The sequence below is a fragment of the Bactrocera tryoni genome, chromosome 4 (assembly GCF_016617805.1).
Source record: "Bactrocera tryoni isolate S06 chromosome 4, CSIRO_BtryS06_freeze2, whole genome shotgun sequence".
In the NCBI taxonomy this organism is placed as follows: Eukaryota; Metazoa; Arthropoda; class Insecta; order Diptera; family Tephritidae; genus Bactrocera; species Bactrocera tryoni.
This window is the reverse complement of record NC_052502.1, coordinates 57947320-57969586: the sequence shown is the minus strand read 5'-3', so window position 1 is coordinate 57969586 and position 22267 is coordinate 57947320. Positions and strand designations below refer to the sequence as shown.

Here is a 22267-nt window from a genome sequence, read left to right as displayed (position 1 = left end):
GGCAAATTCTGAAACTGCTCACTCATATCTGCACATAATTGGCTATCAGTATGAAAGAAGTGTGCAAAAAAACAAAAAAAAAAGATTTCAATAAATGCTTTTATTCACTATTTGCGCTGCATTGCATTTACTAATGTTAGAACATAATTAAGTCATTTATTCACTTGCTGCAATATGGCAGCTTGCTCTTTTAAATTGGTTGGTTTATTATAAAAACTGCAAAAAAGTGAAATAAATAAATTGCAAATAAAACGCGCAATCGTGTTGTGGTTTTGCTCGCTCAGTGTGCGGTTATCACTTTAATTCGTGTTTTATTGCCGAACATATTTTTCGAACAATTATTCACTCATAATAAACACTCAAATGCGCTTAATTGTGCAAACAATAACAAATCACCTCATTTTAAACAAAAAAGTGCAGCCAAAAGATGTTAAAAAAATGTTGGTAATTTTGTGAAAAAAAACATGTCAGAAAATATGTCAGAATTATGTTGCAACTACGGCGCTTAATTATTTGATGTAATTTATATCAACTTCATAACAAATATTTGTGAGCAGATTTTGTTCAATAAATTCAAATGTGAATATATTGCAACAAATTCCGTTTATGTCAGCAGTGTTAAGTAGTGTTGCAATTAAATTGTTGTGTGTCTATCATTTTTTTCAGCGTAATTTTTGTTTCGTAGACATTTACATTTTTTTGTAAAGAGTTTCAAGTTTTTAGCATTAAGTATTGTTTTTAACCGTAAATAATAAAATAGGTCTAATTGAGTTTAAAGTAAAATTTCCATAATTTGCAATTCTGTTGCAGTCAAAAAAGAACCGATAAAATCAATATTCGAATTTAAGTATAGAAATTAATTTGATATTTTAATTAACTTTTGCTAATTGATTAACTTTAAAATGAATAAATTGAAAGCGTTTGAAATTTTTGGTATATGTTGGCATGGAAAAGACATCTTTAACATAGAAACATTTTTTAATTGAATAAGTATGCTAGTTGTATAAAGTAAAGGTTAAAATAGGTGCACAAAAATAAGAATTTTTTTCTTAAAAAGATAGCCATCATCGATTCATATCCATATCTCTGCTCGCTGTCACTAAGCGCTGATCTCTTTTAAAAAGAAATTCATTTTGAAAGTTCAATAAGGTATCATAATATTGTCTCTATCATTGTTGGTATAATTCCGTTATTTAGTGCTTCTAAGTATGGTTTGTAAAGAAGGAAGATAGGAGGAAAATATTCTTTAAGTAGTTCTCCGGCAAGCTTAGCTTTAGGCTGCCGCACTACTGTGGCTGTTATTGGTGTAATAGTGCAGCGTATTGCAGGAAGGTGAACATTCACTCCGACAGCAAAACGGCCATTCTTGCTTGCAAGCTGTGTCAAATAGTCTTATTCTCACTTTATAAATGGTATATCATCAAGATATTCCATTATTAGAATCGAGTGAGAGACTGGTCACAGCGAAAGCTTGGAAACTGCAAAGACAGTGAGAAAGAGTTGGTGCCAATACCCGGCTCATATTGTAATGGGAATGAGTGGGATCTCCGTTGTCATCCTGGCTCCAGTACTGGACTACGCTCTTAGCAGGCGATGACCTAGAGTAGATTGTAGGAGAACTACTGGACTACTTGCCCTTAGCAAAGTTCCTGTTGCCGCAATTGTAGGAGTTATGACTGGATATTACCTATCCCTCAGCGGGCAGGGGGTAGAATTTGCCCGCGGTAAGGTATGCCTGTCATAAGAGGCGACTATGTCTGTATTTTTTGACTTCCGCAGCCATTGAGTTGGATGGGTGCTCAACTGGTAGTAGCAAAAGCTACAAGCTTTGAATGGAGACTTAAATCTGGTACCACGGGGAGCGGTTAGCATTTGAAGTTCGCTCCAATTTGTCCATTGAGTTTGGTCCCTTGGGCAGATTCGTGAAGGCCGTGGTTTGAACCTTAAAGAAGGCAAGATAGAAGAATTCAATTCAGTGTGAAGTCGCACTGTGGCTGGGGGCTGGACTCACAGCATAGCATCGGTTTTAGGTCGACCTCAAGCCCGACGAAGATGAAAAAGGTATCCCTTGCACCTAACCAATCGGAGCTAAATAATATTTGCAAAAGGCATGGTGAAGTTCGGTTTCAACAAAACGGCACCACTTCCCACACATCGCATCAATCGATGGATTTATTGAGAGAACACTTCGGTGAGCAGATAATTTCACGTTTTGGGCCAGTCAGTTGGCTACTAAGATTGTGTGATATCACATCGTTACGCATAATAAAGTATTCTTTTGAATTGCCCAAAGCTAGACTAATAAAATGTAAATTTTTATTTGAAGAACGCAGATTACTGAAAGCAGCGAAGAGTTTGTGTTGTATGTGGCAATATTCATATGCTTCGGTGTTTATTTTGGTTTATGCGAATTGTTAATATTTGCATATATGTTTTATATAAATATATCATTATATTATACTAGTGTTTATTACTTTATTATATCATGTAGTTTTTACTAATTACTTATTCGTATTATCAGTGGGCCTGGTTACAAAAATATTTTTTATAGCAGTTGATTATTTACAAGATTATTTATAAGTATATAGGTATCTGTGCCTCTGCAGGCCATTCGCTATTTTTTGCCTATTTTTCTTCACACCAATTCTGTTCACTTCTTTTAAATGCACAGCTACTTGCTGTGGCAAATATTCTTAGTCTAATTTATCTGCTATTCTACAACTACATATATATAAGTAGATTATATTTACGTAATTTTTATATGCTGCTACAACTGTATAGTTTATATGTATTTCATTGTAACTCAGCTATGCACATGCAATACTATGATTTTGTTACAATTACAATGCTAATATAAATATTTATTTGTTTATTTAAATTTATGGAAGCTCCTGTTGCACGCCGATTTACGTGTACTTACGTACATATGTCTGTATAAGTGTGTGCAAATATATGCTTATATTTAAATATTATGTAAGTTGAAGTGGCAACTGCGCTTGGCTTTGATTGCTGTTGCTAATGCTGTTATTTATTGCCGAGATACGCCTCAATGCTGTCTCCAACTTGTAGCTAAAAGAAATGAAAATGAAGCGAAAGACAAGTGTTTATTTATATACAAAATTGTATGAGATATATGCATAAAATAGATTAAAAGTAAATCTGAAACGATTATGGCTTTTTATTGTTAAACTTTTGTAAATAAATTATTCAATTATGGCAATAGATTTACGAATAACAGCAATAAAAACAAAGTATTTGCAAGCACGCGCCATAAATCTGCAATTTCGACATTATTTTCGTTGTAATTATCTTTGCTTTACTTTGTAAAGATACACATGTATTTAGTATAGGTATTTAAGCCATAGTTTTGTAGTATTTTCAAGGCATGGGGATGCAACGGGAATATTTACATTAAAAAATAAAATTTTAGAAAACACAGCAAAGTTCATTGACTGTTCCCTCAGAAATTTGTGTCAAAAATTTCTTTACGGGTTACTACCTTGGTAACTGGTTGGAAGTTGAAAATATCAGTAAAATGATTCAAAACAAATATAAAGTTCATTAAAACTATAATATCTCTTACAGGTGCATTTCTAATAGCATTAAATGTATAAAAAGATCTTCAACCTATTTTAATTGGTTATTTTGTCCGGTCGTTTTCGACGGATTTTCCCACGCAAACGCCTCAATGCGGCCAAAAAGGATCTCCTTATTGGTTTTCGGCTCATATTTTCCCCTTCATTCCGAAGACTGTTGGCTTGCTCGCATATCAAACTCATAAACCCATGTCTCATTGGCAATTATAAACCTCTCCATGACTGTGGGATCGGAATTAGCTCGATCATGCATGTCTAAAGAGACCTGTTTATGGTATACTTTTTGAAAAAGATTCATTTTTATCGGGACGAGTTGCGTAAGAATGTGTTTCATACCCAAAATATCCACCAAAATCAATCGAACGGAGCTACGATAGATGTCGTGCTCTCTTGCCATCTCTGTAACACTTGCCTGATGATTTTTAAGCACCATATCCTGCACTTTTTTTTAATATTTTCATTAGTTGAAGAGGTCGAAGGTCGTCTAGAGTGAGGCATGTCCTCAAAGATCCCTCGACCGTCTTTGAAGGCTTTTACCAGTTGTAGGCTTGTGAGTGTGATAAAGCTAAATCACAGCTGCTATAAACAGCAGGTTAACAGATCGCGCTCATATGATTTCAAATATAATTTATCCGGAGAATTTAATCCGGGTACAAATTTTGGGAAGATACTATGTTATATAGAAAAGTACAAACAAAGTCTTTGATTTCGATCAATCGGTTTATATGGCAGCTACATGCTGCTTGAGGGTAAAGATCTCAAATACTGAGAAATTAGTACCCCTATATATAGACAGACGCTCAGATTGACGGAAATGATTAAATCGACTCAGCTCATCGTGCTGATCATTTGTATATAATTTTTATGAGGTCTACGATGACTAACTATAAATATCTAGTAACTAATAACAAAAAATAAATATAAAATCAATTGGCTATATATGTATGCTGATGCGATTTTAAATAAGAATGTAATAATAAGTTGAATTTAAATGGAAAAAGGTCTCTTTTCTGTGGTCTACTTTTTTCATATTTATTGCTATTGTTCAAACTTAATGCGCTTACCTTTATAATACACTTCTCGATACATGGTGGGACACGCAGCCTTGCCATTCGCTTTTGATGTTTTGAAATCGATATTGGTTCGAATAGGCCGATGCAGTAGCGGCTGTGGTGGTCTATAATTATTGCCTAGCGGTGCTTTGGGGTGATCGGGGCTACCTTGCATTAAGCGTCTTAGGGCGTGCAACTGAAAAAAGAGATTTTTAAGGATGATATAAGGCCTTAGTTTGTCTATCACTCTTGTCCATATAAATGTTAAGCTGATCAACTTCCGTATAATAAAATGGAACCATTTTATTTTATTTAAGTTCATTTGTAAAAAAAAAATGGTAACATCAATATAATCAAAAGGAAGTTTAAAGATGTTCAGTACTTATCAATACCCCGGTTAAAACATGTTACGTATGTCATTCGCGAAAATTTTTGATTATATTTTCAATGTCAATATAAATTCGTACACAATTTACAAATTTTAGTTTTAGGTTGGCAATATTCTAGTCTGTTGCACCGCAATCCACGACAAAGTTTAATAAGTTGCTAATTGCCAGACATTAATTATCAGCCCAATCTATCGAGTTAGCACACTCAGTACCAATATGCTGTGCATGTACATACTTTACCGCTAAAGTTTTATATTGTGGTTGAAGTTTTTGCACTTCACTCAAACGCCAGACACTTGCTGATGAAACAACGTCACGTTGTCAATATGTAAAAACGGCAAATACACTCAATGCCATGTTGCAAAATAAACAAAAATCTATAATAACTAGTAGTGTAGTTAGCTAACTTTAAGACATCCCTCCACAACGAGGGGTACTATACATAAGCATGAAAAAATACTTCACAGGGACCACAAGCTTGTACAAAATTAATCGCTTATAAGCACAAATTAACAATGCCATTTTCCTAGTCAGAGTCACATATGAGTACTCCCAAGAGTACCTTGGGAAACCCTCATTTTCTTGTGGCACTTAAAGGAAGAGAATGTTTGCTGGATGCTGAGCAGTCAAGCCACTCCTAGGCGCTCACTTTCCGAGCACTCATTCTCCTGGGTTGGTACCTCTCGGAGTTCCTGGAACGGACTGTGTTCATTCAGAAGTCTGGTAAGAGGTCAAATGTGTCAGCAAAAGATTTTAGACCAATCAGTCTTTCATTTTCTTATCGAAGAAGTTAGATCGACCGGATTATCTGCGTTTAAGGGGTAGTATTCCAAGAAAGCGGCTTTTCAGGGCACAGTATGCCTATTGTCAGTGGACTCTGCCTTGCTTCATGGCTCGAGAGAACCTTAAGGTCCCCTGAATTTATCCGAACTAGTTCCTCAGCTTTTGAGATGTCGGTTTGAAATAAAGCACACGTTCTTTTCTCCCCAAGAAGCTACCTTTTTGTGGAAATCGCCGATAACGATCCACTATAGGGTATATCTGCCATATAAATTGACCGATCAAAATCAAGCCGCTATATGGAAGAATATTTTAATTAGGCTTAAAATTTTAAGATGATAGTATAATGGAAAACCGGAAAATATAATAATTGTGAACATTTCAGGCCTTTGGTACCGCTTTCGTCAGAATGAGCTGATTATGACAGCACGAAGAGGAACTGCCTTTATGCAGCCATGACTGAATTTGGTATCTCCGCCAAACTAATATGGCTGTGTAAACTGATTTTGAGCAATACCAAAAGCTCCATCAGGATCGGGAAGGATCTCTCTGACCCGTTCGATATCAAACGAGGTTTCAGACAAGCCGTGTGTACAGATGCTGGCGTACGCCGATGATATTGATATTATTGGACTCAACATTTGCGCCGTTAGTTCTGCTTTCTCCAGACTGTATAAAGAAGCGAGGCAAATGGGTCTGGTAGTAGCAGTCGTCGCAATCGTAACTTGGCTCCCACGTAACTTTTGACATTTCGTCTATCTTGGAACCTGAAAAAACGTTAACAACGACGTCAGCCGTTGTGCAGTCCATTGCACAATAACTCTTGTAACTCTTGGCAGGTGATACTTCGGACTGACTAGACAGTTTATAAATAAATTCCTCTCTCGATGAACAAAAACCAAACTCTACAAGTCACTCATTATTCCCGTCCTGCTATTTGGTGCAGAGTCATGGACGATGACAACATCTGATGAGTCTGACTTACAAGTTTTCGAAAGAAAAATTCTGCGGAAAATTTATGGTCCTTTGCGCATTAGCAATGGCGAGTAGCGCAATCGATGTAACGATGAGCTGTACAAGATATACGGCGATTTAAAAAAGAGCAGCTACGTTGCCTAGGTCATGACGTCCGAATGAATGAAAACATGCCAGCTTTGATAGTACTCGTCGCGGTATCCGACAGGGGAAGCAGTGGAAGAGTAAAACCTGCACTCCGTTGGATAGACTAGGCGCAAAACAGCTAAAAGGAAGAACGACCAGCGCGCTGTTTAAAACTCGGCCAAAACCGCGTAAATGGTGTCTACGCCAATAAGGAATAAGTAAGGAAGGGCTAAGTTCGGGTGTCACCGAACATTTTATACTCTCGCATGATAAAGTGATAATCGAGATTTTATTATCCGTCATTTACTTATTTTTTTATTTTGCTGTAAAATTAATTAGATTAGATCAATTTGTGTACTTTGAGTATTGAATTGTATTTTCATTTCCTAATGTACTATATATCTATGTATTATACAGAGAAGGCATCAGATGGAATTCACAATAGCGTTATAGCGATTTCACCCATATTTCGTACATGTCATCAGGTTGTTAAGAAAATATTATATACCGAATTTCATTGAAATCGGTAGAGTAGTTCCTGAGATATGGTTTTTGGTCCATAAGTGGGCGACGCCACGCCCATTTTCAATTTAAAAAAAAAAGCCTGGATGCAGCTTCCTTCTACCATTTCTTCCGGAAAATTTAGTGTTTCTGACGTTTTTTGTTAGTCGGTTAACGCACTTTTAGTGATTTTTAACATAACCTTTGTACGGGAGGTGGGCGTGATTATTATCCGATTTCTAGGTTACGCTTAGTTATGGCTTAGTTATGACATTTTATAGGTTTTCAGTTCTCGCCATTTTGTGGGCGTGGCAGTGGGCCGATTTTGCCCATCTTCGAACTTAACCTTCTCTTGGAGCCAAGAAATACGTGTTCCAAGTTTCATCATGATATCTCAATTTTTACTCAAGTTACAGCTTGCACAGACGGACGGACGGACAGACGGATGGACGGACAGACAGACATCCGGATTTCAACTCTACTCGTCACCCTGATCACTTTGGTATACATAACCCTATATCTGACTCTTTTAGTTTTAGGACTTACAAACAACCGTTAAGTGAACAAAACTATAATACTCTCCTTAGCAACTTTGTTGCCAGAGTATAAAAAAAATCAGGTACAAACGGATGAATTTAGATAGATACAAATAGCGTGTCAAAATCCTTTGCCTTGATTAGTCTATATGACTACGGTAACTTGATGATTCAAGATTTGTACCAATAACTCAAACTCCAGAAAATATGGAATAAGTAATATTTAAGCTTAAAAGTCGACAGTAATATCCAAAATAACTTTTTAAAATCAAAGTAACAACAATGAAACAAAAGGAAAATACACTGTTGTCGTCTTGTAAATTAAATTCCCGGCGCTTTGGATTTAAGTCCAAAGGAATGCTTTAACAGTGCTTTAATGAGTGGCATATTGACTTATAGCTTTAAAAACTTTTAACTGCCTTTTTAGCTACTACTGACATGATAACACATACGGCCTGCGCGTTATTATGCACACCGACGCGCACAAGGGCTCCGGCAAGTGCTTGAGCAAATATCTGCATACGCGCCCATGTACTCGTTTGCATATACCCATGTACATATGTATGTATGTGTAAGTAAAGCCTCGCAGGTGTTCTGCCCGCTGTAGTGAACCTTAAATAAATGAACTACAAAACTGTAACGCAAATGTTAATTAAGCGAATGGCAGCGTGTGGTGGATACCGAAAAAACGTGAAAAATAAAACAAGAAAGCCGCGATAAAGCAAAGAATGGAGCGGGCGAGAGACGGAGAAAGCCAAACGAGGCAGGTTGTGGTCTACTGCGTTTCAATGGTGCCCCTGAGACTTGATTATGTGGCGCGTCGGGGTACCAACAACACAGCGGCGTGCGAAATGACACGAGTAAAACACACGTCCCCACACAAACTATTTAAAAGCATACTAATCTATTTATGCATGTGTGCATGTGTGTCGCCGTTTGCGCGCTCATATGCCGGTGTAAAGCGTTGTGCACACGCGCACATACATATGCAAAGCAGACAAAATGTAGACGGAAGTTAAGGCACGCGAGCGCATGCCACGTATCTGCTGCACGCGAAAGGATAATAAAGAATGCCTATATGCATATACTATATATATATATACATATGTGTGTGGGCGATTGCAGTGATGCTGCCTGCGCATGTGTGTGTGCGTGTGTCACTGCAAATGCGGAAATATTATCTGTTGTCTTCGTTGCATTGCGCTGCTGTGCGGCATATATTTAATGCAGCAAATTAAAACGCGCCGCAGAAGCACAGAGCCCACTGCTAACGGGAAATTACTAGTAAAACAAAGAACGAAAGCATAAAATGTGTAAAATAAGTAAACGGCAAGGTGGCAAGGTGGCACGGTGGCGCGGTAAAAGTGTGTAATGTATTTGCAAATATCTGTAATGGACAAATTTTAAAGTGCTGATGGCTTGGAAGGAGAAGAGAGAAGAAGGGAGAGAAAAATTATGAAAAATGACAATGACATTAACAGTCAACGTATGCCGCCGCCCACGAGCAACGGAAATTGCAGTTAAATCATGTGCTTTCCTGTGTTGGAATGCGCGAGTGAAAAGCTACAAAGAAACCAAAAGCTTTATAAATCATTAAATTTTTATTATAAGCCATCAAACAAATATTTGAATATTTGAACGGCTGAAGGCCTCGTAGCCAGTGCTGCGTTTATGTATTTATATAATAAAACTCTTTTTGTTATATGAATTATTATAAATAAAATAAATAAATAAATAAATATTTGAAATTATTTGCAGTTCGTGGATTTATTGGAAAACTTTCTTTTAAGGATGTAAATGCAATTAGGGTTAACCGTTCGCCGTGAGTTCAAGATAGGTACGATTTAAGTAAGTAACTACAGTTATTTCGAGGTAATATCGGAGCAGGTATTGATAGGAAAGAAATTCCTAGCTATGTAGCTAGCGTAACTAAAAATAATTTTAAGCTCAAATCAAAGCCGTTAAACGAGAAATTTTCCAATGCGCACCCGAGATGTTTATCTTCCATTTATATATACATATTTCTATCTGAAAACTGTACTCGCGTCTGTCACACCGGAAACGGAAGAGGTTACAAGCAATGCCGACTAACGGAAATGACACCGGCAATTTGCTACATATATAAATGCATAAATGCTGCGTGCAGCGCCGAGCTAAGTATGAAAAACATTTAACAGAAAGTAAGAATGCACAAGAAAAGCAGGAAAGAATGCATAAAAAGGAGAGAAAGCATTCGGGGTTGCTAGCAGGCAGGACATTACTGTCAATTACTGCAATGGTCGAACTTCAGCGAAAAGCAAAAATCTCTCCGACTTCGATGTGAAAGCCACTCGAAAAATAAGGAAACAGTGAAAAGCAAAAAGCGGGTTATAGCGAGGGCTAAAGAGTGAGTGAATGTTTACAAAAATATTCAACTTATTTAATACATATGTATGTATGTGTATACAAGGACAATAAATAAATAAATAAATATACAAAAAGTAAGTAAATGAACATTGTTCGATTATTCAGGTGCGTTGTCGTGTAAGTGAGCAATAACTATGGTATGATCATATGCTATTTTTCTACTTTTTTTATAACCGGGTATATGAGTTGCCTCAGTGTATTATTGCCTTATTCACTGATTTAGTTTTTACTTTCATTTTGTCATTACAATTTTTTATTCATACATGAAACTGAAAGCAAATAACTTTGGGTCTTGGGCCCTGTTTTGCTGCATCAGTGACGTAGCAACCATACTTGGTAAAAAAAACACTTTGTTTATTCTTTTCTATTAAGTAGCAAAATTAAATAGCAATACATGATAATATTATCTCAAATCATACCTATCTTCAACTCACGACGAACAGCTAATCCCAATTGCATTAATAACTTTAAAACAAAGCCCGCTGTTATTTACAGAGGTACCACCATTACATCCAAGAACTCACTTTCCTCGAATGACATCTTGCGAGTCCAAATTTCTTCTTCTTCAATGGTGTAGAAACCGCTTAAGTGGTTGTAGCCAAACTTCACCTACCAAAAAACACGCTTTCCTTAAACTTCTGATAAATTTTTATATTACGGGTGGTCCAAGAAAAAATGTTTTCTTCAACAGCCTTTTTTTGACAAATCACACCATCAGAACTCACGTTCTGAGTTACTTGCTTAATTTATGATGAATATAATCGGTCTATTGAGCGTACTATTGCAACACCATAACCCATCTTGAGACCCAGCATTCATTATTGGATAATAATCGTCCGCACGCAGCCGTAGCTGAGAGTGTGTACGAAGACACTGGAAAATCGCGCCCTTCGCAGCAACTCAGACCTTTAAGGTAGCTTGGTATATAACAACTTGGCGAATTTTACTTCGATATCTTAAATTCAAAGCGTAAAAAATACAGCTTGTGCAAAAACTGAAACCGTTCGATCCGCCATTTTCGAGCCAAATATTGTTCAGGGATAAGGCCCATTTCTGTCTTAATGGGTATATAAACAAGCAAATATGCCACATTTGAGGCAACGTGAAGGATTCAAGAGCTGAAAGTTCATTCAAAAAAAAATCGGTTTGGTGTGGTTTGTGTGCCGGGGGAATCATCAGTCTATATTTCCTGAAAAATTATGCCGATGGGAACGTAACCGTCAATGACGACCGTTATAGCGCCATGATAACTCGTGAGCTCGGTGATATTTTAATTATCTAATATCTCTCTCTCTCTCTCTTTGGTCCGTCCCGGTTGTAGATCTTGTTTGCCTAGTTTTGTTACAATTTTGTTACATATTGACCAACAGATGCGGCATAAAGTTCGAAAAATTTTGTATTATGTATATGGACGCTAAGGGAAGTATTGTCTTGAGGTTGCACATTTAGGTACAAGGAATACTGTTATCACAAAAATATCTTTCCTCATTTTCAATACCAGACCTCTCAGGTTAACCCTTTGTGTTGGAGTGCACATATTTGGTGTCTGAGTCCTTAAAAAGTTAGTTAGTTTCTCTCTAGTGTTTCTCTTTAGTAAAGGGTATAATAACTAAATAAATAACATTAATATAGTATTAAAATTTCACTGAAATAACAAAAACCGTAACGTAACATAGATATATCAGAAACCAAATAATAAGATAATTTAAAAAAATCTAGACTTTTATGATTAAAATTTGGTTGTACTCGAATTTAACCCTACGTAAAAGTTCATCTTCCCTCTTTCCACTGGCTAATGCTTTCTTTATATTTCCATCTTTCTGTTCAATCGATAATTGTACATGTAATATTCAGTCATGGTCGTTGCCGTTCATTGCAGCATTGTAGAGTATATATGTATATACATATATATATATAAATTTCATATATTTTAACATGCATAACTACATTTTACTGATAAGAAAGTTATTTCTATAACACAAAGTTGTGATATGGGAGCTTTAAGGTAGCTTGGTAAATATACTAATTACATATATATAAATATTTAAGGTATTTTGCGACGATATTTTTAAATCTACCGCGTGAATCAAAATAGAACACTTTGTTTTTGTTTTTTAAGCACTTCGAGAATTTTTTGTCACATGTGTAAATAATGTTTGCTGGAGCTTATGAAACAAAATTATTTTTTATATTTATAACTGTCATTATAAAGCACTGATTATGACCTAAGAAAAATGTAGCTCCCTTTATCTCAAGACTCCATTTTTGTATTCAATTTTAAAATTTTTCATTAAATTTTATATTTCTTATCTTAGAAGTTACGCCAAATTTGCCAACACACCCCGAGAAATACGTGTCTATGCATGTATGCCCTTTTCTTCCGGAAATACTTCAATCTACAAGCTACTAAATAAAAGAATTTATATGTATTTGAAGTTTGCATGTCAACATTTAAAATAATTTGAAGTCATATTGCGACGACCGTGAAAAAAGCTGTAAATAATTAATTAAATGACATAATGAATTTGTCTAAAATTGTCTGCTACAGCAAGCAAACTCCCTTCCTTAAGCAACTAAGCCAAGAAAGAAACAGTTTCTCATGCCAAAAAGTGAGAAAAGAAGATAACAGTGAAAGAGGAATGAATGAAACACGTAAAGAAGCCTACTTATGCGCTCGAGGGCACATAAGGAGACAGCAACAAGTGCAGCAACACGCAAGTACGTACTTGCTACCAACGTGATAAGTATACAACTGATAGTCACAACAAGTGAAAAATGGAAGAAAGGGAAAATATTGTAAGAGCCTGACTCACGCTAAGGGCGGCATATCATATATGAGTACAGCGTAAGTAACCAGCAACCTAGACCGACTGCTGCGAAGCATGTTGCGTACTACGTATGAGATGTTTGTATATAATACACGTATTTATAAGCATGCAGTCATACAAGAGTGTATATTTGCCTTGAGCATACACAAACACTCAACCGGAAACATACTTCTTCGAAACGCCAACAATTCCAGTGGCTGAATAATAAAGAGCTGTAGAAAGGTAGTAAGACAAAATGTGTCAAGCGGCTCATCAATGTCACACTGTCAGTGGTGTCAACATCAGCTTTCGTAGGTGATGTCGTTTTGGCACAGTATACCGGCAGCGATAAAATTCAAACCAAAAATATTTCTCAAAGTAATTTGCAGGAAAAGGTTTTGCCAAATTAATCAGCTTTAAATTTCGAAATAATAATGGAACTTGCCGTCTTAACAGGCTGCAAGTATAAATATTAATATGAAATTATAAATTAATGTTTAAAATTTTTTAAAGAAGTAAAATTTCATATTAAATTTATGTCGAGTTCGGAGTTCACTACTTTTATTCCAATTATTATCATTCGCTACTTTTGTCATTGCTCACGCGTACAAATGTTACTCATACGCACCACCGACCTCTGCCTTGTGGGGATCCCAATACGATTGTTTAAATCATTTGTGGATACACGGCATTAAGGCACATCTTAAGCTTATGTATTTTTCATATATTTCTGTTGACATTCGCTCTGCAGTGCTCTTGACAGCATATAAAACATATAATTTAACGAGAAGCACTCGAACGAAAATTGCACGAACCAACAAAAGAATAAACGAATTTAAGGATGACAAAACTCGCTTTTAGTATAATTAATATATTGAAAATGTGCCTTAAAGGTAATTTGACGCAGGGCAATCTCATGGGTGCATACTAGCGTGAGACGTGATTTCAATTTTAGTAGTTCCATACACATACACAGCAGTATAAAGGTGGAAATGTTAGTAAAGTAAATGTTAGTAAAGACCGGTATAAAGATAAAAATGCTAAGAAAGCTATGCTTACCTGTTGTTTGGTTATGTAAATGGGTTTGTTTAGGACAACCCACGTCACAGTTTCATGACAGGCGGGTGCTGTTGTCGAGCCATCATAGGTCATATATTGATCCGTTTCCGATAGCAGACCGCGTATGGACAGACGTTTGACAAACGCTTCATCGCCACCGAAACGTATGCGTTCCAATTGATCGGTAAGCATACGCAATTCCGGATTGGACAGATCACCGAGCTGAAAGAGTGTTGTTTAGAAATAAAGTATAATTAGCATATATTGGCCAACATGTGAGTTATCTCTATGAAAATGAGAAAGTCTTTGTGAATTAAATGTATAACATTGGGCGAAAATTTGACCTAGCCCCCAAATAACAAAAATATAGCATCCGGGTGGAGTACCCATAAGATTGGTGATGTGATGGTAAACGTATGTGAGGTGCCTTAAGAGGTGACATGGGTTTGCGGATTTCAAAAAATCGAATAGTTTTATTGTTTTATTAAATTCTAAAACACCTCTAGAATATTGTCCTAAATCCGACTAATAATTTCAGAGATACAGCCTTGAGAGCTTCTGCCAGGTTAAGTGCGCCGTATTTAAACGCGTTTGTCATGGAACTGTGTGTTTGTGGTCGGTTGGCAAAATTTCTCGAGAATTGCTCAATCGGTCTTCATGAAATTTCATACAGGTCTTTGAGATACAATTCTTAAAAACTTGGCCCAAATATAATTTTTTGATTGCAGCTATTTGAAAAAACAAAATGTCGCGAACTTCTTCTTCTTAAATGTCGCGAACGTTTCACAGAAATTTTCATTTTTTTGGTAAAAATATCTGTCAAAAATCCAATTTTAAGTGTTTTTTCCTCGACTCGATTATTGCGGTCAGTATATAGGTTGTATATTTATGTATAACTGCTTGGCTTCCGAACCTCTGGTTGACGACTTGAACCTTAAGGTATTTCCTTAGATTTGATTCTGGCAAGTTGCAAGAGTATAAAATGTTGGTTGCACCCGGACTTAGCCCTTATTTTCTTGTGATTTTTTATTTATATTTTTAAGAATTCCTTGTATAGAAAGTTATATCTTACAATTTCTTAGGATATAGTAACCGTTACCAAAAATTTACTATATGTCGTCTAAGCACTTAATTCCGATCGCTCAGTTTGTATAGCTGCTAAATGCTATAGTGGACTGATATAAGCAGCCTTTTTCAAAAAAAAGAAGATCTGCATAATTTCAGCGCGATATCTCATACACTGAAGACTAGGTCGCGTATCATACAGATAGATAAACAAACGGACTTTGCTAAATCGAATCAGCTAGTCATGGTGATCATTTATATATATTTTTTTGGGCCCTCCGACATTTCCTTCTGGGTGGTAGTCTGAATTAAGACTGTTGAAATAAATTGGTTAGCTCTATAAGTTAGTCGTTTGTCATCAATAGAAATATTACAACAAATATATTTAAATTATTGGCACTAAATGTAGTGTAGAACTTTAAACAAGTTAAATCCTAAAATAATTATATTTATTTATTCTTCATCTTTACTGTTGTAGACACCGCTTATGTACATAGTTATAGTCTAGCTATGCTGTTGTTGTTTTATTCCAGCCATACTAATCGAAATCTTTTGGCACACTAAAATAACCTCCACTACGACGAAAATGTAACTTACCTGCAGTAAAATCGAGACACCAACAATGCCTTGCGCTCGGTTCAAAGCGTCCGAGAAATTTGCATAGAGTTGTGAATTGTAGCCGAATATTTGGATCTGCAAGTACACAGCGGAAAACAACAAAGAATTATGAACAAACGTACAAAGAATCAAATTGTAGGAGTGTCTGAGTTTACCAATAACTAAAGTTATATATAAAGTAACACACACGGTTATATATTTATTATTCTATACCTATAGTATAGTTGCGCAAACTCTTAACAAATCTACCACAAATATACTTATATTTGCTTTCATATAAACATTTATTTGTGCGTTTTGTAAATGCACACATGCAGTTATCCGTTTATAAGCGCACTTTATCTGAATTGCAAAGATATTGCCTTTTGTGGCGCTTGGTAGTCTCGGTTAGTGGTATCTAAGTAAATTCCTAGAATGCATGTGAGATAGTTCAAATGTTGGCTTAATTTGCTTTAACACCAATTGCTAAATACTCATACGAATAACGTTTGGGCTTAACTCCCAGTGGTGAGATATATTGATTTAATATTCTTTTACGCAAAAAATTACAGTAAACATAATTTTGTGTGAAACTTTTATAACTTGGTTATTAAAAATATTTTAAGTTTTCTTTTATATTTTCATTTTATTCGATAAAATCCGTAATATATGCTTTATAGTCTGATTATTAAATAAATAGAATATACATCTTATTACTGTTGTGGAGAGTATCTTTCGCTCCTCCACCGATATATTCATGATTAAGCCAACCACAGGAGTGTATATAGAAGGTGAAGACCGAGTGCATCATTACTTTCAAACAAATCACATTATGTTAGGGAAAAAATTCCAGGGCTAATGAAAATCAAGCACTGATGTTTAATATTTTGGGATCACAACTACTAAAATCCACGAATATATTTTTACAACTGATATTCAACAAAAAATTATAACTTTTGAAATAAAAGGGTGGAAAAATGATCGTGAATATTATAAAAAATTTTATTTTCTATAATATTTACTTTGACATTCCAACGTTTCAGAATGAAAAATATTGAAAATGGACTGCAACCACGCATATTTCCCATATAACCCAAATTTAAATTCCATCTGATTCTTGCACTTTTCAGCATGCAAATCAAGTACCAATGAATGTATCGAGATAGAATTTCGCCCGAATAATGCGCTTAAAGTAGACCCCCTTATCTTTTATCGAAAACATGGGTCAATCTGTGAGATATATAATAAAGGGTAACCCATTTCGAGGTCGCCGTCGTCTAGTTGAAAATATTTGAAAACAAATGTCGCCAAGATCACGAGCTCCAATTTCAGGCATCAAATAGTCGGTTATCATGGGGCTATAACGGTCACTATTGACGGTTACGTTCTCACTGGCATCATTCTTGAAGAAATATGGACTGATTATCCATCGGCTCACAAACTACACCAAACTGTTGTTTTTTCTGGATGAAATGGCAGCTCTTCAATCTCTTCACGTTGCTCTTCTTCTCAAATGCGGCAATTTTGCTTGTTTACATACCCTTTGAACCAGAAATGGGTATCATCGCTGAACAAAATTTGGCTCGAAAATCTCAGATCTTTTTGGAACTTTTCAAAAGCTCGTATAGCGAAGCGATGTCGCTTTGGAAAGTCGAGCGGCTTCAGTTTTTTCAAAAGTTGTAGTTTGTACGCTTTCATACGTTAGTCCGAGTTGCTGCGAACGGCGCCGAATCGAGTCTCAACGATCTTAGTGTACACTCACAGCTACGGCTGCTATATTTTCTTCACTGCGTGTTGGACTTGGTCTATTCGGTCGAATATAACCCAATGATGAATGCTGGGTCCCAATATGGGTGATAATGTTGCAAATAGTACGCTCAGGAGGCCGATTATGTTGACCATGAGTTAAGCGAAGCGCGCGAATCACATTCTTTATAGAACGTGAATTTTTGTAGTAAAGTTGAACGATATGAAAATGTTGTACAGGTTTTCCAAGATGAAATTCCAAACAATACTGAACAAAATAACATGCCAGCTTGACACGTAATCTGTCAAAAAAGTCTATTGAAAAATATATCTCTACTTGGATCACCCGTTAGAATTTCGGAAGGATTTTTTCTCTAATAAAAATAACGATTCAATGTGGCCAATAACTTTATTTAGCTCCCATGTACCTAATAAAAAAAGTTTCGAACTTCCTGTTGACTTTATACCGAATATATCGGCAAATGTCTGATTTATTTTAATCAAATTGACGGACAAAATGGATAAAATCGAGTGAAAGCTTGCCCTAAACCCCCCACTTACAAACCTTATGAAGATGTTTCTTTGGCTTTGATCCTAGCAAGTTGCAAGAGTATGAAATGTTCTGTTACATTCGAACTTATTGATCCTTATTTATGAGAAGAAATGTCAAGCATATCTTATATCCTACTTTTTCCAGTAAGATAAAATTAAGATTAAAATTCGTATAATTATTTCGTATAATTATTTTATGGCATCAATAAATACAGGAATTGAGAAAATGGTGCCAGTACTGAACCAAAACTTTTCTCCACTTCTTCATCTTTTTCCTGCAGGTACCATTGTTTGCACTTTTCTGAGGATGGACGCAAACAAGCTGCGCATACACACACACGTTGAACAGTAGTAGTTGGTTTTCGGTTAAGTATACAAACAGTTTTATCTTCACATACCCTTGTAAGTGTTAAGTGTGATATGTTTTTAAAGAAGCGCAGACTGAAATGGAATCGCTTTCCACTCATGCCCACAGACACACACACGTGTACGCATTCATTTCAGTAACGCTTGAGCCATGCTTCCCTTTTGCGTTCCTTATTGTTGCTATAATGTTTCTGCAACTTGTTACTCTTGTTGCTTTCGCCTTTCGTTTTGTTATTGTTTTATGGCACCTTGTCCATTTATTCATGGGTTTGTAGCGCCATGCTACAGCATACAAATACACATTGCCGAACCGAACGCTGGCGTCCTTTTACGAAGTTATAGCTGCCGCATATAAATTCCCACAAAATAATCCCAACCATCAACGGGATGCAGATAAATATACGGAGGTGGAGATCAACAAACATATTCTGCAGCAGAAGCAAGAAGAAACCAACGTAATTGTAGCAGCATACGTATGAGAGAGGTATGAGACAGGACACTACAGCAGTTACTGCAGCTCCTTGAAAAATTGCAACAGGCAATATTAACAGCAGCACTTTGAGTTGAGCACCAATAATAACGTCGAAAAATTGAATGGGTACAGCAGCGTTGGGAAAGGAAGCATTATTATAGATATATCATCGGTTTGTATGTACTTGTATATTGTATAAAATTTGTACACAATATGTCCTCATATTTGAATCATTATTGTTTGATATCTTCATCACTCTTCAAAGTGAGAAATTATACAAGCTTACCGAAACTTGAAATTGGATCGCTTGGAATATTTTCAGAAAGCTTTAGGCAGTATAAAAATGTTTAAGCATCTTACGTAGTACTATTTTTCGCTTTTCTTTGCTGTTGTTTTACTTAGCTCTACTATTTTGTTTGCCATCTTATAGTATACCTTCATTACACTCAAGTAAAGTCAAAGAAAGGTCTGCAATATTTGCCTAATAGTGGCGGCGCTGAACTACTCCGCATAAATTTATTGATCCCTCTGTGCAATATTTTCTACAAAATTACATTCGAGAGTTCAACTTTCTGGAACCAAATCCAATTTATATTTTATTTTTCATAATGTAAGAAATCTGTTTAATACTCTCAGAGCATGTTGCTACAGAGTTTTGCTCAACTATCGGTCGTTTGTATTTCCTAAAATTAATCGACATAATTATAGAGTTATATACATAAACGATCAGATACGAGACGAAATGTTTGTGCATTCTTTCGTCCAATTGTCCAAAATGTAGCTACAGTAACAACTAAGATGTCTTAAAGCAACTTGGATCGGGAGTAAGCTTTGCGCAAAAGACGGCTCTATGGCATACCATCTCAAGCTTAAAATTACACTATGAGCAAAAAATAGTTAGACTTTGTTCATTGCTTTAAAATTATTAACCTATTCTCCAAAATCTATGTCGTCTCCCTCAAAGTGATCCCCTTTGGACCCCAATACCCTTGTGCCTACCTTTTTTGGAATCCTCGAAACAGTTGTTAAAGTAAAACTGCGGAATAGCCAACCATGCGCGTAGCGATTCAAGTTTAACGTCTTCATTTGAATTTCGTTTGAATTTACTGAACAGCCAGAAGTCCCACAGAGTTAAACTTGGCGAATATGGTGGTTGCGGCACGATATTGGTTGAAAATTAGGCGTAAAACTTAAGAAGGATCAATGCAATTTGCGATGGTATATTATTATGATGATAAAAGCAAGAGTTGTGTGAACATAATTCTGGGCTGATTTTACGAATAGCTAGCGCGAACGACGCATAACACTCAAATAGTATTCTTTGTTACCACTTTATCCGGTCGAAAAAAATTTGGAGTACACCACACCTCGATAATCGAAGAAAACTGTGAATATAACCTTGACTTTCAACTGCCCTAACGTGGTTTTTTCTGCTTCTGATCACCATTCCAACGATATTCGGTCGACTGTTCGTCTGTTTCCGGATTTAAGCATAGATTCTATACTCATCAATCGGAAATTATTGTTCCACAGACGTTAATGCGACGCTGATTTTCGAAAAACAAACATGGTCTCACTTTTCTTGATCCCAAATAATCTTTAAAAATGGTTTTTACTAAACCTTCTTATATTCCAAAGATGACAGTCAAATCTTTTACTGTTCATCCTCGATTCTCTAGCATCAATTCTTTTATTTTATTTAGCGGGAAAAATTCTGCCGAGTTGACAGTCCTTGGTCAAATAAAAAAACCCGGTTACGTTTCGGTTTCGTGGACCCGACGGTCGTTAGGAACGTGGTTCGTCGTCAACGTGACAAACAATTATCACCGAAGGTTGTTTTCAACGTTCTGAGCGTTTCGGCACCAGAAATCGGATTCCGCACACAAAATTTAATAAAACTTCTTTGTTGAATAAATTCATTCATAGCAAAAATCGCCGAATGCACTTTATGTAAATCAGAAAGACAAGCGTTTACTAAACAGTACTCATTATTTTTATATGATATTTGGCGAAGAAGTCACTGGCGGTCATGCCAATCTATAAAAAAAAAAATGTTTCAACGAATGGATTTTCACTCCGAAATTTATATTAAAAAGTCTTACTATTTTTTGCCCACAGCTGTATTTGCACCTATGTGCTATATTTTTGAAATTCAGACTTTATGCTTTATACGGAGGTTAGGGTATGTGTTATCATCATAAAATTTCGTGAAAACACGTTCCTGAATAAATTTGAGTTAGCTTAGGATAGGTTAATGTGGTAGGCTAATAAGCTACGCGTAGACTAGATTGATCCTTTGCTCTGCTTCCCAAGACACTTCTGTCCGATATCCGGTACGAGGTTACTGCCTTGATTCCTACTTGGCTGTCTACGTAGGTATTGGCTATGGAATTGCTTGCAGGTGTATTAGAAGTCAGCTGCGCGGCTTTCGCAATAAATAGTAGGCTTATGTCTAACTCTGGACCATCGTCCATTTTCGAGGCATAAACTTGAGTAATACCACATGTTAAAGCAATCAATCTAGATATTCTCCTGGCCCTTATACACATGATATAATTATTTTCGATTATCTAGCTGATTTTAAGCCGTTTATATTGGCCAGTAAGAGGGAGACGAAAAGTTAGGGGTGATCTCATTGTAACTAAACTAGCCATGCTTCAAGAGATTCTTATTGACGTATCCGTATAAGCAACATGATTCCTTTCATGATCTGATAGCTATTTTGAAATTTTTTGCTAAATTCAGTGTTCAGTACAGTAATTCACAAGGATTTGCCTTCCATCCACAAAAATAGCATTCCTTAACACTGCGCTTAATGTCTATTTCATCTTCATTATGTAGAAACTGCTGTTAACAAGTAACATTTGCTTATACATACTTACATATATTTAATACGCTTTTAATAGTTGTACAATTTGATTTCACACTTTAAGACATTTGCTTAGCATTGTATGCTCTTTCCCTTTCATTAGCTGCGGCTCCATGCTTGCTCTAGAGTCTTGTGAAGAGGCTGACTGACCCTGACTCGCTCAAATCAATCGAATTAAGATGCAATAGTAAGTTTGCATACATACATATATTAAATGAAATCAAGCATAGTAATGTTGTTGCAGTGCACAAAGTGCAATTACTAGCCTAGTTGCCACTAACCCTGCATGCCACTACACAGCAACTAGCACGCTTTTACTTACAAACATGGACTCCAGCAAGATATTTAATACAGTAGTAGGCACATACTTACT

At 36.1% G+C, this 22267-nt stretch overlaps 1 protein-coding gene across 1 annotated transcript in view; it reads right to left on the bottom strand.

The window, feature by feature from the left end:
* Positions 1-2688: 2688 nt before the first annotated feature.
* LOC120775128 (carbonic anhydrase-related protein 10) overlaps positions 2689-22267 on the bottom strand; it is a 130269-nt gene continuing 110690 nt past the window's right edge. Inside the window, exons 5-8 of the mRNA XM_040105152.1 lie at positions 15890-15985; positions 14228-14449; positions 4661-4844; positions 2689-3069 (exon numbers count right to left, since the gene is read on the bottom strand). Coding sequence (XP_039961086.1) covers positions 3047-3069; positions 4661-4844; positions 14228-14449; positions 15890-15985 — 525 coding nt within the window. The 3' untranslated portion in view covers positions 2689-3046. The remainder of the gene's footprint in view (positions 3070-4660; positions 4845-14227; positions 14450-15889; positions 15986-22267) is intronic.